This window comes from Trichechus manatus, unplaced genomic scaffold (genome assembly GCF_000243295.1).
Source record: "Trichechus manatus latirostris isolate Lorelei unplaced genomic scaffold, TriManLat1.0 scaffold00253, whole genome shotgun sequence".
Classification (NCBI taxonomy): domain Eukaryota; kingdom Metazoa; phylum Chordata; class Mammalia; order Sirenia; family Trichechidae; genus Trichechus; species Trichechus manatus.
In genome coordinates, this window is record NW_004444189.1 from 1484662 (window position 1) to 1499778 (window position 15117).

Here is a 15117-nt window from a genome sequence, read left to right on the forward strand (position 1 = left end):
GCGTACCCTAAAAAAAAAAAAAATTATATATTTTTCTTGAAGAAGTAAAAAGATGAAATTAAACCTACATAAACAAAAATTTAACAGATTCCGAAAGTAATGTGTGAATCACTTCTTTTGATTATTAGTAGAAATTAGTGGGGATGTTGACCTTATTGTTAAATATTGACCTTGTTGTAGACTACAGTAGGCTGTAAGAGTTTAAATTCTGTTTAAAAATATTAATAGAAACAAATACCTAGATATTCATTTGCTATTACTGCTTCAATATAAACAATTTTTCTTCCTCAAGTGATTTTATTTTTTTTAATGTATCCTCAATGTTTCTTTTGTTATTACATAGCTTTTAAAACATCAACAAATTTTCTCTTTTTTTGAGAAATATTCATTCCATTTTTCTTAAAGACTGGGACAGGGAGAAGTTACTTGAAGCTTGGATGTCCAACCCAGAGAACTGCTGCCAGCGATCAGGTGTTCAAATGCCAACTCCACCGCCAACTGGGTATAATGCATGGGACACGCTCCCTTCTCCAAGAACTCCAAGGACTACACGTTCTTCTGTCACCTCTCCGGATGAGATCAGTTTATCTCCTGGGGATTTGGACACAAGTTTGGTACGGTTTGGTGTGCATTGATGTACTTCCCATAATTTTGTTTTTATTTTTTGTCTTTTAACTTTTAATTTACATAATCTTATTTCATGAAGCCTCTGGTATAATCTTGTAATTAAATCCTATCCCCTTCTTAAAGTGTTCAGTTATTTTCATGCTTTGGCAAGTATTTATTATCACTGAATATTTTTTGTGATCTCTGAACTACAGATCAAAAAACAAAAGGTTTTCCTTGCTCATTTCAAAACAGAAAACATAAAAAAAGTTTGGGAAAATCCATCAGCTATATTTTCACTTAAAAGCTCCTGTTAAAGTTTTAAACATAACATACCGAAATAATTAAAAGTTGAAAGAGTTTGTGATAAGCACTTTAAACCAAAAATAGGAGAACATTTTTTATAATTTCTTGAAAGCTAATTTTTAAACATCTATGACATATTAATAATAATGTATATATTTCAGTAAAGCTTTTAGAGTTTCTCATCTAGATATATTTCCATAATAAATGTTTCCTTTTTATTGAGAAATAATACTGCCATTGTCTGGATTTTTAATTGACATACCATTGGTGTTCTATTATAGGAAATTTTGACATTTCTTGAATGATTTAACCACTCAGAATATGTGGTAAATATGAAAGCTCTGCTCATTTTATCTAGGCCTTTTTGGAAAACAATCCTACCTCTACAACTGGCATCTGTAATATTATGAAGTTTGCTTCTCATAAGTTATCATTGAGAAGATACATAGTTTTGTAGTGGGGGGGTCCCTGAGTAGATAACCTTAAATGGCTACTCTGAATATCCTGAGCTGCTGTACTGAAAACACAAAGTGACTATATTTTTGTGGATTTTCTGGGGTAAGCATCGAGTGAAGGATGTGATACTGAAGTGGTTATTTTGCAACATACAATTTGATCTTGACCTGAATAGATTGTAATGATTTGTTTCTTATACTTCCATTTCCAAATGTACAGTTGCTGATAAATTTAATACATAAATTTGGAATTTAAGAGTTTGATTTTTGCATTAAAACATTTAAATCCTATAATATGTCACGTGGTGTATGTGGTTCAGTCAAAGGTAGGCACACTAACTTTAACTTCCCTCGTAACTTTGAAACACTTAACTTTTAAAATTTATAATTACTTTAGTAGTCTACTTTTGCTTTTAAACTAAAGAACAAAATGAATTTATTGTTTTTCTTCCAAAGTATGACTTTGTGTACATAATTGTTCCTCTTCATCTCCAGTGTGACATTTGTATGTGCAGTATTTCTGTATTTGAAGACCCAGTGGATATGCCCTGTGGACATGACTTTTGTAGAGGATGTTGGGAGTCGTGAGTATATAAACAGCTTAGCATTTTTTACTGCATGATAGCATTCTAATTTGAGAATAAAATTAAGTTGCTTTCGATAATTGATGATAGAGCTTATTTATATTTGTTTGAAAGTTACCTTGAAATGTGTTACAATTTACTATTAAGGAAGAACATGTTTGTTTTTGTATTTTGATGCCTTGCCATCTACTTCTAATTCATGTTATCTAGCTTAATGTAAGGTACATTTTGGAACAAAACAAGTAGACAAAAACAAGTTTTCTTAGTTGTTAGTTTATATTACACCTAATGTAAATTTTAAGCCTAGACCTAAATATCACGAATCACTTCTATCTTATGTCCCAAGAATTTTATGCATGTTTTTGTGCTTTCTCTGAACTTTTTGTGACAAGCAAATAGTCTTGAAAATCTGTAAGAATATCGATATTTAAAATTCCTTTGTAATCAATTCAAAGTTTAATGTTTCTGCTAGGCATGGTTGGGTATATATTACAAGTGGAAAATTTATCTCACTTCTCATGTTTATCTCTATGCTCCTTCCCATTATGTTGCCAAAATGTATACTTTCTCACCACCCATTAACTTTGCTTTAATGTGCTTTTCAAAGGAGGTTTTGTAAACATAATGAGAGAAAATAAGTATAACAAGCAATACAGTATCATATTATCACTGCAGACACAGAACTCTACTAATTCATTATATAAGTCAAACGTGTCATTAGTATTTAATGAAACCTTAAAAATCAGAAGTTTTCCAACTATTTTTTCTTGGAGTGCTGGGTATCAAGTGTAAGTTGCTAGAGTGAGAGAGCAGGAACCTGAGCAAATTTTGTTTTTTTGTTTTGTTTGAACAACTTTGTTGGGTATTGGCGTACAGTAAACTACAGATGTTTCAAGTAGATAATTTGATAAGCTTTGACATACGTATATACTTGTGAAACAGTCACTACAATCAGGATAATGAATATATGCATCAACCCCAAAAGTTTCCTCACTTTCCCTTGAAATCCCTCACTCCCTTCTTTCTCTACCTCCCTTCTCTCCCTACCGACCACCCCTCAATCTGTAGGCAACCAGTGATCTTCTTTCATTTACTCTAGATCTATTTTGAGTATACTTTATCTGTTTTCCAAATTGAGGAATGAAGTCAGATTTCATTTGGAAGAAAGAAAACAGCTGCTTTTTTTAAAAAAGTCAGAATCAGTAAGAATATCTGGTCGTTCTTTTAAAACATGGACTAGACTCAATTCCAAGTCATAGCAGCCCCATGTATGCAGAGTAGAACTGCTCCGTAGTGGTTTTCAGGGTCACATGAGTACAGGTGATAAAGGTAAACAAATTGGCAAGGGTTAGAGCTCACAATCCAAAGCGATCCTCAGCCCATTTCTGGAGGCAGAAAATCCTCCCCAGGTGTAGTACTTTATTTAGCTTAATCTGTTAACTCTTACATAAGGGAGTATTACCTGAGTTCTACAACTGTTGGCCTTGATTTGTAAGGGAAAGCTGAGCCCCCCAGGGTTTACTTGAATGTTTTTGAACTTCTTGACCTTCCTCACCAAACTCATATCACAGGAACCATCTCCCATACTTATCACAGACTGATCATGAAAAGTTTATGTTAAGATTTAAATATCAAAGATCTAATTATTGTTTGCCATGGTACATTACCAGCCTACCTAGGATTCTCTTCCCCACCCCCGCCAGGTAGTTGTTGTCACATCAGGCACAGTGAAACAAGTTCCATGTTGGGTGGTTCATATATTGCTAAAATCATTTTTAAATTAATTGCAGACCTTCTAAAGACATATAAAAAAGAAACTCCTCTACTAAGAAATGAGGAAGTTTTTAAAGGTCCTTAGATTATTTGAAAGCACGTCAGTCTTAATCTTCCCAACTCCCTGTCTCTTTAGTCCAGCCAGATGCTTTGAAGCAGCTATGCCAAAGGCTTAAATGAAAGGAAAGTTATTACTTTCTACCCAGTCTATAATATCCTTCCTAATATTGAGGATAAGAGCTCAGGTTCTGGAAATAAACTGCCCTGCCAGGTTGTGAATTCTGGCTCTGCTACTTATTATTATTACTTGTTATTAGTTGTTGATTCAGGCAGATAGTGACCTCCCTGTGCCTCAATTTCCTAATCTGTAAAATGGTTATAATAGTAAGTACTTTAAAAAAAAAAAAAAGGTATGTACTTCATAGGATTATTGTCAGATTATTGTTAATATATAAGTGCTTAGAGTTAATATGTAAGTGCTTAGAACAAGGTTTGGCACACAGTAACCACTCAACAAATTGTAGTTATTATCATTTTCCTAAGCATGGTAATAAGCAGAAACTATCTATGATACAATATCTATGATATAATCTGTGAAGCTGACCTACAGGATAAAAATATAGGTAAAATGTGCCCCGCATTTATGTCTTTTGCTGATACTCATCAACTCTATGCTCTGCTCATAAGTTTAATGAGAAATTTAATCTTGATGAGGATTAATAACATGCCTCACAGAGAGGTGGTCTTATCGGTTCTGTCATTAAGTCCCTAGGATAATTAAATCTGCTGGGATGTATTTAGAATACATAAAATTCAAGACATTATTATATAGTAACTATGTCAAGGCAAACTGTGCATTTTCAAAGGGAACTATAAGTATTAAGATAATTTATATCCAGCTCTCCTGGGAACCTATTCATGGCTCAAAGAAAGAGATTCCTGTTATGTGAAAAAAGGAACTCTAACTTTTTTATACTCTTCAAAATTGTTGATGACTCCAAAGAGCTCTTGTTATATGTATCATATCTTTAGATATATATACACTATATTAGAAATTAACAGTGAGAAATTAATATATATTAACTCATTTTAAAATAAAAATAATAAGCCCATTATATATTAACATAAATAACATTTACTATTAATAATAAGGAAACCTTGGTGGCATAGTGGTTAAGAGGTATGGCTGCTAATCAAAAGGTCAGCAGTTCGAATCCACCAGGCGCTCCTTGGAAACCCTGTGGGGCAGTTACTACTCTGTCCTATAGGGTCGCTTTGAGTCAGAATCGACTCGACGGCAAACGGTGTTTTTTTTAATTAACACTAAGAGCCCTGATGGCACAGTGGTTAAAGCGCTCAGCCGCTAACCAAAAGGTCATCGGTTTGAAACCACCAGCAGCTCCGTAGGAGACAGATGTGGCAGTCTCCTTCCGTAAAGATTTACAGCCTTGGAAACCCTATGGGGTCGCTATGAGTCGGAATCAACTCCATGGCAGTGGGTTTGGTTTATTGGGTGTTAACAATAATTATTTTCCCAAAAAAAGTTTAGTGAGAACATTATTTTACATTTTTGCAAATTTCTTTAATGACTGCCTTAATGGAAGACAGCTGGATTCTCTTATCTGCTTCTGCAGTTTTTTACAAGATATTGTTTTGGTTAATGTATGTAAAGAATTCTGGCCTCACGCAGATATATAGGTAGAAAAGAGAGGAGTATATTTGTCTATTAGATAATAGTGGATACTCTTTTTTGATACGCATAAAAATGCAACAAATGGTAGTTTCTTAATGGTTAGTTGCAGTGTAAAATCTGAAACCATGACAATGGACTTTTTGTACTCTCTTACATTAAAATCCATTGGCCTCTCCCACACTTTGAATAGCTCTTTTACCCATGCATGATTTTGTAGCATAGTTCATTGGAAAATACTGGTTTACTGAGTTACGGAGATCTTCCGATGTCGACATGTGTCATTATATAGGATCAAAAAATCACGTTCATATTCATATATCACCACCAACCTCATCAGAAAAGTCTCTTAAGTTTTGGGAAGCTGTCAAGCTCACAATAGTGGATAAAAGTTTTTTGAAATTCTAATTTTTTCTGAAGGCTTGAATTTTTATCATTGGCAGCAAATACTGTCAGTTTTTTCCTAGAAGTGAAAGGCTCACTTAATTCATTTTTCAAAAAATGTCTGCCAAATATCCAAATGTAAATAATCATTGTTTGTAGTTATTCTTTTGAGTAGAATGGTATTCCATGAAAAAAGCAGGTGAGTCTGCCTCCAACTTGAACAGTCTCCTAAGTCCTCTTCCTTGAGACAACCTTCATGCTCTGGTATGCATTGGAAGTTCTTTATGCTTACTTCCCATTTCTTCACACAGAATCCTAAAAAAAAATGTGAACTCCAGGCTTGAGATTTAATATAGTTAATAATTTTTATTCCTTCATCAAGGATATTCTTCAGTGAAACTGCCTTTTTTTTTTTTTTAAACTGCAAGTGCCAAGCAATGAAAAATACAAACACTGCTAGTACATTTGGGCGCCGCTGCCTGGAATCATGCTAAAACACCGGCAGTTTTAACCAAAAAGGCAAATAAAGTCTTGATATCATTATGAAAATAGTTTTGACCTCTAAAAGGTTTCAGACACCCCCACAGGTCCACAGAGCACGCTTGAGAACTGCTCCTATATACATCATTCTCCTGAGTGCTTTGTCCATCCTTAGCCTCTGCCAAAATGTTTTTCCTGACATCAGAGTAATTCGAGTAATTTTTAACTGAGAATTGAGGTGCAGAATACCTTTCTCTTGGAATATATCAGCTTTGTGGAGTGTGTGTGGTTTTTAAATCATATTGAATACAGAGAGGAAGATTTTAAACATGTTGAGTTTAAAATGCCTGTAGGACATTTAAGTGAAAATATCCTGTGTGTAATCACAAGAAATGGCTAAGGAAAGAAATCTGGGCTCTACATTTCAGAGCCATTAGCATATAGGTGGTAGTTTAAGTCAGGGGCAATTTGATCACCCAGGGAGACTGTATGGGATGGAAAGGGAATAGTTTCGAGATAAAAACCTAGAGAACAACAAAATATAAGTGATCAGGAGAGAAAAAGCACTAGGGAAATGATGGACAAGGAGCAACCAGAGAGGAAAGGATGCCAAGAAAACAAGTCCTGGAAGCCAGAGGGAAGAGAGAATTTGAAAGAAGAAACTGTTCAGCAGTGTCTGGCGTTCCAGAAAAGAGAAAGGAGATAAAAACTGAGAAGTCTTGAATAAATTGGGCAAATGAGTAGTTATTATGACCTTGTTGAGAGCTGACCATTCAATGAAGAGCTGAAAGAAGCCAGAATACTGCAGGTTGAGAAGTGAATGGAAGGGACTTGAGGAGGGAAAGACAAACTATCATAAACCATTTTGTCAAGAAATTTTGATGTCAAAGGAAAGGAAAGTGGAGCTAAAAAGGATTATTTGGTTGAGAAAGAGTTTTCAGAATCAGGAAAACTTGAGCATGTTTATTATACTGAGGGTAAGAGTCATGAGAGAGTAAGAGGTTAAAGATGGAGGATAGGCTAATGGATAGTACGGCTCCCAGAGCAGGCCAGAGGATTTGAGGATTAGCCTGGGAGTAAAGGAGGAACCCTTCCCTCACTGAAGTGAGTGGGAGGAAGGCAAAGATAACTAACTATACTGTTAAGTTAGAGGTGTGTTAGGGAGGGCATTAAGAGAGGGACTCTGTTTCTGTGCCTGATGGGTACTCCGTTTTCTCTAAAGTGCCAAGATGAATCTGTGGAGGAAGGAGGAGATGGAGCAGTGGAGCAGGTCTGATGAGTTCTCAATGAGATGTTTTTGGTTTTTGTTAAGTGCAGTGGAATTAGAACACTAAGAGAATTAAAAGAAAAAGATATTGTAGTCAGTACAATAATCAAACTGTTGATGGTGATGACTAGAGAGTTATGACTTAATTGCCTGGTTTTCCATTTATTGTCTCAAGATTTAAGTGTTCAGTCAAGTGTAATCTACACTTGAGAAGTTTGTTTGGTTCTTGCTTTTCCATAGGCAGTTGCACTGCAGTGAATTACTTAATTTGGCCCTTCTAGCCATAGTCTTTGTAACTCCCACCAAATGACTTGTGGGACTATGCAGATGAGGTATATGGAACCCTAATGAGGGGATTGGTCAGTTTTGCCATCCACAAGGCTTAAAGGGAGACACTGAGAGATTGAGACAGAGTAGGAGCTGTAACACGGAAGACAGAGAGGGAGAGCTGACAGTGAGAAGCAGTGGCAGAGAAACGGTGGCAGCAGAACCAGGAGACTGGCGGGAGACCAGCCGCAAACTACAGGAGACTGAAGGTGACTAGCAGGAGATGGCATGGTGGGCTTCCTAGCCCATGAGCAAAAAAACTGAGTGCCTTCGGGCAGGAGGCTTGCTGTTGGAGGAGGGTGCCTCCAGACACTTGGTGGAGCTGGGTTTGCCAACCCACGGAACTAGAGCTGAGCACCTGCAGGCCAAGGCTTACTGGCAGAAAGAGCTTTGTAACACTTGCCCAAGCAGGGCAGAGGCCAGGCTGAGGGACCAAGAGGCCAAGGGCCAGGGAGATACCTGCCTGTGGGCATGGCTGAGAACGGACTGTCCTGATGGAAAAACTGTATCCCGAGCATTCCTGAACCTGAATTATAACCTGTTAGTTCCCTAATAAACCCCATAATCACGAGTATTATCTGTGAGTTCTCTATGGCCATTGCAATGAATTATCGAACTCAGCAGAGAAGTAGAGTGTACCTGTGGGAGGTACAGATGTTGTAAGAATTGGTAAAAAGGGCTGGCAAGAAGGAGGTATGTCTGACCTCCACCTCATAGGAAGCAGCCTTGGGCTGTTGATCTTGATCTATTTCCCCCTTGTGAAGTTAGAGGAGGTCAGACACCTGCACCATGTCATTTTTATAGCAGTATTACATAAATAATAATAATCTTTGCTCAGATTTATGAATTCTTATTCTATGTCAGAGCCCTGGTGGTGCAGTTGTTAAGACCAGCGGCTGCTAACCACAAGGTCAGCAGTTCAAATCCACCAGCCAGTCCTTAGAAACCCTATTGGGCAGTTCTACATTGTCCTATAGGCACCATGCAGATATTTCACATACATTATCACTTAGGAGACCTGGTAGAGCAGTGATTATAAGTGCTCAGTTGCTAACCAAAAGGTCTGCAGTTTGAACCCACCAGCTACTCTGCGGGAGAAAGATGTGGCAGTCAGCTTCCATAGATTTACAGCCGTGGAAACCCTATAGGACAGTTCTACTCTGTCCTGTAGGGTCACCATGAGTCGGAAATGACTCAGTGACAGTGGCTTTGGTTTGGTTTTTGTATATCATTTAATCTATACAACAATCCTGTGAATTGTATGCTATTATCTCCGTTTTACAGATCACAAAACTGAGGCTCAGAAAGGTCAAATAAATTGCTTAAGATCACATACCTTATTGTTGACAGACTTGGAATTCTCTAACTCAAAGTCCTGCTCTTAACCATTTAATTCACCTTGGGCTAGATTCCTGCCACTTTCCAGGATGCCCTTTTCTTTCTAGTGTGCCTAGATAGTAAATAAAACTCATTTTAATATTCTTCAATGAAATATAAGGAGAATTGAAAAAGGTATGCCGTATTCCACTGCCACATCAGACTCTCTTGAATTAGCTATGGTTAATTTCTGTACCCACCACGGGTCTGTCAGTTTGTCATACTGTGGTGGTTTGCATGTTGCCGTGATACTGGAAACTTTGCCGCCGGTATTTCAAATACCAGCAGCGTCACCCTTGGTGGACAGGTTTCAGCAGAGTTTCCAGACTAAGATAGACTAGGAAGAAGGACCTGGCAGTCTACTCTGAAAAAAATTGGCCAGTGAAAACCTTATAAATAGCTGTGGAACATTGTCTGATCTAGTGCTGGAAGATGAGCCCCTCAGATTGGAAGGCACTCAAAATACAACTGGGGAAGAGCTGCCTCCTTGAAGTAGAGAGAGTCGACCTTAATGACATGGATGTAGTCAAGTTTTCGGGACCTTCATTTGCTGATGTGGCCTGACTGAAGATGAGAAGAAACATCTGCTGACATCCATTAATAATCAGAAAGTGGAATATATAAAAATTCTAGGAAAATTGGAAGTCATCAAAAATGAAATGGAACGCATCAAGATTGATACCCTAGGCGTTACTGAGCTGAAATGGACTGCTGTGGGCCATTTTGAATCAGTCATATGGTCTGCTGTGCAGGGAATGACAAATTGAAGAGGAATGGTGTTGCATTCATCGTCAAAAAGAACATTTCAAGATCTATCCTGGATAATAGCCATATGCCTTCAGGGAAATTGTATTAATAATAGTTAACATGACTATTATTCAAATTTACGCACCGACCACTAATGCCAAAGATGAGAAAATTGACAATTTTTACTAACTTCTGCAGCCTGAAATTGATCAAACATGCAATCAAGATGCGTTGATAATTACTGATGATTGTAATGCAAAAGTTGGAAACAAAGAAGAACGATAGGTAGCTGGAAAGTATGGCTTTGGTGATAGAAATGACACTGGAGATTGCATGATAGAATTTTGCAAGACCAATGACTTATTCATTGCAAGTACCTTTTTTCAACAACATAAACAGCGACTGTACACGTGGCCCTCACTAGATGGAGTACACAAGAATAAAACCAACTAAATCTGTGGAAAGAGACGATGGAAAAGCTCAGTATCATCTGTCAGAACAAGGCCAAGGGCTAACCGCAGAACAGACCATCAATTGCTCATATATGCAAGTTCAAGTCGAAGCTGAAGAAAATTAAAACAAGTCCACAAGAGCCAAAATATGACCTTGAGTATATCCCACCTGAATTTGGAGACCATCTCAAAAATAGATTTGATGCATTGAACACTAATGACTGAAGACCAGAAAAGTTGTGGAATGACATCAAGGACATCATACATAAAGAAAGGAAAAGGTCATTACACAGGAAAGAAAGAAAAGAGCAAAATGGATGTCAGAAGAGACTCTGAAACTTGCTCTTGAACATTTGCTAAAGCAAATGAAGAGGTGATGAAGTAAAAGAGCTGAACAGAAGATTTCAAAGGGCAGCTTGAGAAGAAAAAGTAAAATATTACAATGACTTGTGCAAAGACCTGGAGTTAGAAAACCAGAAAGGTAGAACACACTTGACATTTCTCAAGCTGAAAGAACTGAAGAAAAAATTTAAGCCTCGAGTTGCAATTTTGAAGGATTCTATGGTAAAATATTTAATGATGCAGGAAGCATCACAAGCAGATGGAAGGAATACACAGTCACTATGTGAAAAACAGTTGGTCAGCATTCAGCCATTTCAGGAGGTAGCATATGATCAAGAACCAATGGTACTAAAGGAAGAAGTCCAAGCTACACTGGAGGCATTGGCAAAAAACAGCGCTCTAGGAATTGACAGAATACCAATTGAGATGTTTCTACAAACAAGTGCAGTGCTGGAGGTGCTCATTCATCTATGCCAAGAAATTTGAAAGACAGCTGTCTGGCCAGCCGACTGGAAGAGATCCATATTTGTGCCCATTCCAAAGAAAGGTGATCCAACAAAACATGGAAATCATTGAACAATATAATTAATATCACACACAAAAAAAAATTTTGCTAAAGATCATTCAGAAATGCTTGCAGCAGTACATCGACAGGGAACTGCCAGAAATTCATGCTGGATTCAGAAGAGGACGTGGAACAAGAGATATCATTGCTGATGTCAGATGGATCTTGGCTGAAAACAGATAATACCAGAAAGATGTTTACCTGTATTTTATTGAATATGCAAAGGCATTCGACTATGTGGTTCATAACAAATTATGGATAACATTGCAAAAAATGGGAATCTAGAACACTTAATTGTGCTCCTGAGGAACCTGTACATAGACCAAGAGGCAGGTGTTTGAACAGAGCAAAGGGATACTGCACAGTTTAAAATCATGAAAGATGTGCATCAGGGTTGTATCCTTTCACCATACTTATTCAGTCTGTATGCTGAGCAGATAATCCGAGAAGCTGGACTATATGAAGAAGAATGTGCATCACGATTGGTCGAAGACTCATTAATAACCTGTGCTTTATGCAGATAATAGATACAACCTTGTTTGCTGAAAGTGAAGAGGACTTGAAGCACTTACCGATGGATGTCAAAGACTACAGCCTTCAGTATGGATTACACCTCAACATAAAGATAACAAAAATCCTCACAACTGGACCAATAAGCAACATCATGATAAATGGAGAAAATATTGAAGTTGTCAAGGATTTCATTTTAATTGGATCCACACTCAACACCCATGGAAGCAGCAGTCAGGAAGTAAAATGACTTATTGTATTGGGTAAATCTGCTGCAAAAGACCTCTTTAAAGTGTTAAAAAGCAAAGATGTCACTTTGAGGACTAACATGCTCCTGACCCAAGCTTTGATATTTTCAGTCACCTCATATGCATGTGAAAGCTGTACAATAAATAAGGAAGATTGAAGAAGAATTGATGCCTTTGAATTATGGTATTGGCGAAGAATATTGAATATACCGTGGACTGCCAGAAGAACAAACAAATCTGTCTTGGAAGAAGTACAGCCAGAATGCTCCTTAGAAGCGAGGATGGCAAGACTTCGTCTCACGTATTTTGGACATGTTACCAGAAGGGACCAGTCCCTGGAGAAGGACATCATGCTTGGTAAAGTAGAGGGTCAGCAAAAAAGAGGAATACCCTTGACAAGATGAATTGACACGGTGGCTACAACAGTGGGCTGAAATACAATGATTGTCAGGATGGCACAGGACTAGACAGTGTTTCATTCTGTTGTACATAGGGTTTCTATGAATCAGAACTGACTTGACAGCACCTAACAATTGCTCCTTTTTATTTAAAGCTGTAGAACAATGAGAATTGAATGTGACCTTTCTAAGTTACTATTTTCTGAATTTTTAATGTTAAAAATAAATAGTTTCACATTTTTAGAAAGGATACAGCAAAACAGGACCTTTTATATATGTGTATATATACAGATAGATATAGTCTATATATACAGGAGAAAGAAGTGGCAGTCTGCTTCTGTAAAGATTTGTGGCCTTGGAAACCCTATGGGGCAGTTTCACTCTGTCCTATAGGTCGCTCTGAGTCAGAGTCGTCTCGATGGCAGTGGGTTTGGTTAGGTTTTGGTATATACGTGTGTGTATATATATATAATGAATTTCTAGGCAGGTAGTAAGTGTTTAGTTATGTTTGTGATATTCATTGGTATTATTTTAATTACACTCTAACATAAAATTCATTATAAAGAAAAGCTTCTTAGAATGTGAAAATAAATTTTATCCTTACTGTTTTTCTGTCAATTGATAATTTTAATAGGTTTTTGAATCTGAAAATTCAGGAAGGTGAAGCTCACAACATTTTCTGCCCCGCATATGATTGCTTCCAACTTGTGCCTGTGGATATCATAGAAAGTGTAGTTTCTAAAGAGATGGATAAACGATACCTACAGTTTGATATTAAGGTACAGACAATTATCTGTCTGATTTCTTAATTGTAATTTTATTAAACCTATAAAGCAGATTTTATGTATTTTTTTGTTTTATTTTTGAAAACGTAAAATAATGATCTCTGAGTTTTGTCTCTCAAAAAAAATTGAATAAAGGAATGGTGGCATTAAAGTTTTAAGCTAAAGCATTATTTTATATAGTAGAAGGAAAGGGAAAGGCTAAGGTAGTTAACTAGTAAAGTAGTTATTTATTAGTTAACTAATAAAATTATTGCTCAGAACAAAAATCGATTTGCCTATTGTACTTTTATATCTGATTAATCAAGATAATGTTCAAATTTACCAAAAGACATTATATTTTATATTCCTAAGTATAAGTATTTCGAAATAAAGATTATCAACTCAACAATTTATGATCTTTTTTTTTCCTAGTAGTAGTTTCTTATAATGAATTAGAATGTTTATTTCATCCTTTTTTCTATCTTCTTTATTTTCATTCAGGAGTTATTCAGAAAGTATATGCAAATTATTTTCTTTTTTTTGGAATTTAAAAGCTACATTTTAACTGTCTTTTACAGATTTTCCTAGTCTAAACTCTAATATATTAACTTAAAAAAAAAAGTTCTATTGTTTCTTTAATATAGAAAGTACCATAATATTGATATTTATGTATTATTAGGGTGCCATTTTGAAATTTACTATGCTAATGTATCTAATAATCACATAAGATCCTATTAATAATTATATTCTATCAGAAAAGTGGCACATTGTATAAGAAGACATTTTTTAATTACATATCCTCTGTGAATAATTGGCATTTTTACTTTTTTATCATCTACCTGGTTTTTAGATTAAAGAAAACATAAATTTTAAAAATCATGTTGTTACTGAGATAATTGCCTTTTTTTCCATCTTACTAAGGTTTTCGTACATTTAAGTACTGTTTTAAATATTTCTTGAGACTGACAACTCTTTTATTTCATTCTTTTTTGCTTTAACGTAAGTTACCATAGGTGCACTCTATGTCAGAATTTAGAGTTAAAATATTTTCTGTTATTTTTAAAAGGCCTTTGTTGAAAATAATCCTGCCATTAAATGGTGTCCTACTCCCGGCTGTGAAAGAGCAGTCAGACTAACAAAACAAGGGTCAGGTACATCTGGATCTGATACACTCAGCTTCCCGTTGCTGAGAGCACCTGCTGTGGATTGCGGAAAAGGACACCTCTTCTGCTGGTTAGTATAAGACAAATTGGGATCAGCCTAACCACCTTTCTGACAGTTTTTAAAGAGAGTTTGTATATTGAATCAGGCCTTTAAATTATAGTAAGTTTGACAATATTCTTAGTAATAAAAATAATATGTAATAGTTCATACTTATTGTATGCTTGAAGCCCTGGTGGTGCACTGTTTAAGTGTTTGGCTGCTAACCAAAAGGTTAGAGTTGTGTGCTTGATGTGTGCCAGACACTATGCCAAATATTCTTTGTATATTGATTTCACCCAACCGTGCTGTGAGTTGGGTGTTGTTGTTATCCCCATTTTACAGGTGAGTAAACTCAGGCACAGAAAAGTTGCACAGGGTTATTCTGCAGCTAGGGCATGGCAGAAATGGGATTAAAGTTCAACTCTTCTTGATTTCAAAGCCCCATGCACTTACGCTGTAATACCAAACTGTTAACCATAGGCTAGAAAATGCTTAGAGAATTTAACTTTTCCTCTTTAAAATATAAACCTTTAACCTTTGTAGTAACTGTTAAATGAGAAACTATTTTGTTCTGTAAGCCTTCATCTTAAGTGAGAATAACAGCACAATTGGAAGAGCGTAGTCAGTGTCACTGAACTG

At 36.3% G+C, this 15117-nt stretch overlaps 1 protein-coding gene across 1 annotated transcript in view; it reads left to right on the forward strand.

The window, feature by feature from the left end:
* Positions 1-15117, forward strand: part of ANKIB1 (ankyrin repeat and IBR domain containing 1) — a 129033-nt gene that overhangs the window by 73512 nt on the left and 40404 nt on the right. The window contains exons 4-7 of the mRNA XM_023724655.1: positions 406-614; positions 1863-1951; positions 13146-13290; positions 14342-14508. Coding sequence (XP_023580423.1) covers positions 406-614; positions 1863-1951; positions 13146-13290; positions 14342-14508 — 610 coding nt within the window. The remainder of the gene's footprint in view (positions 1-405; positions 615-1862; positions 1952-13145; positions 13291-14341; positions 14509-15117) is intronic.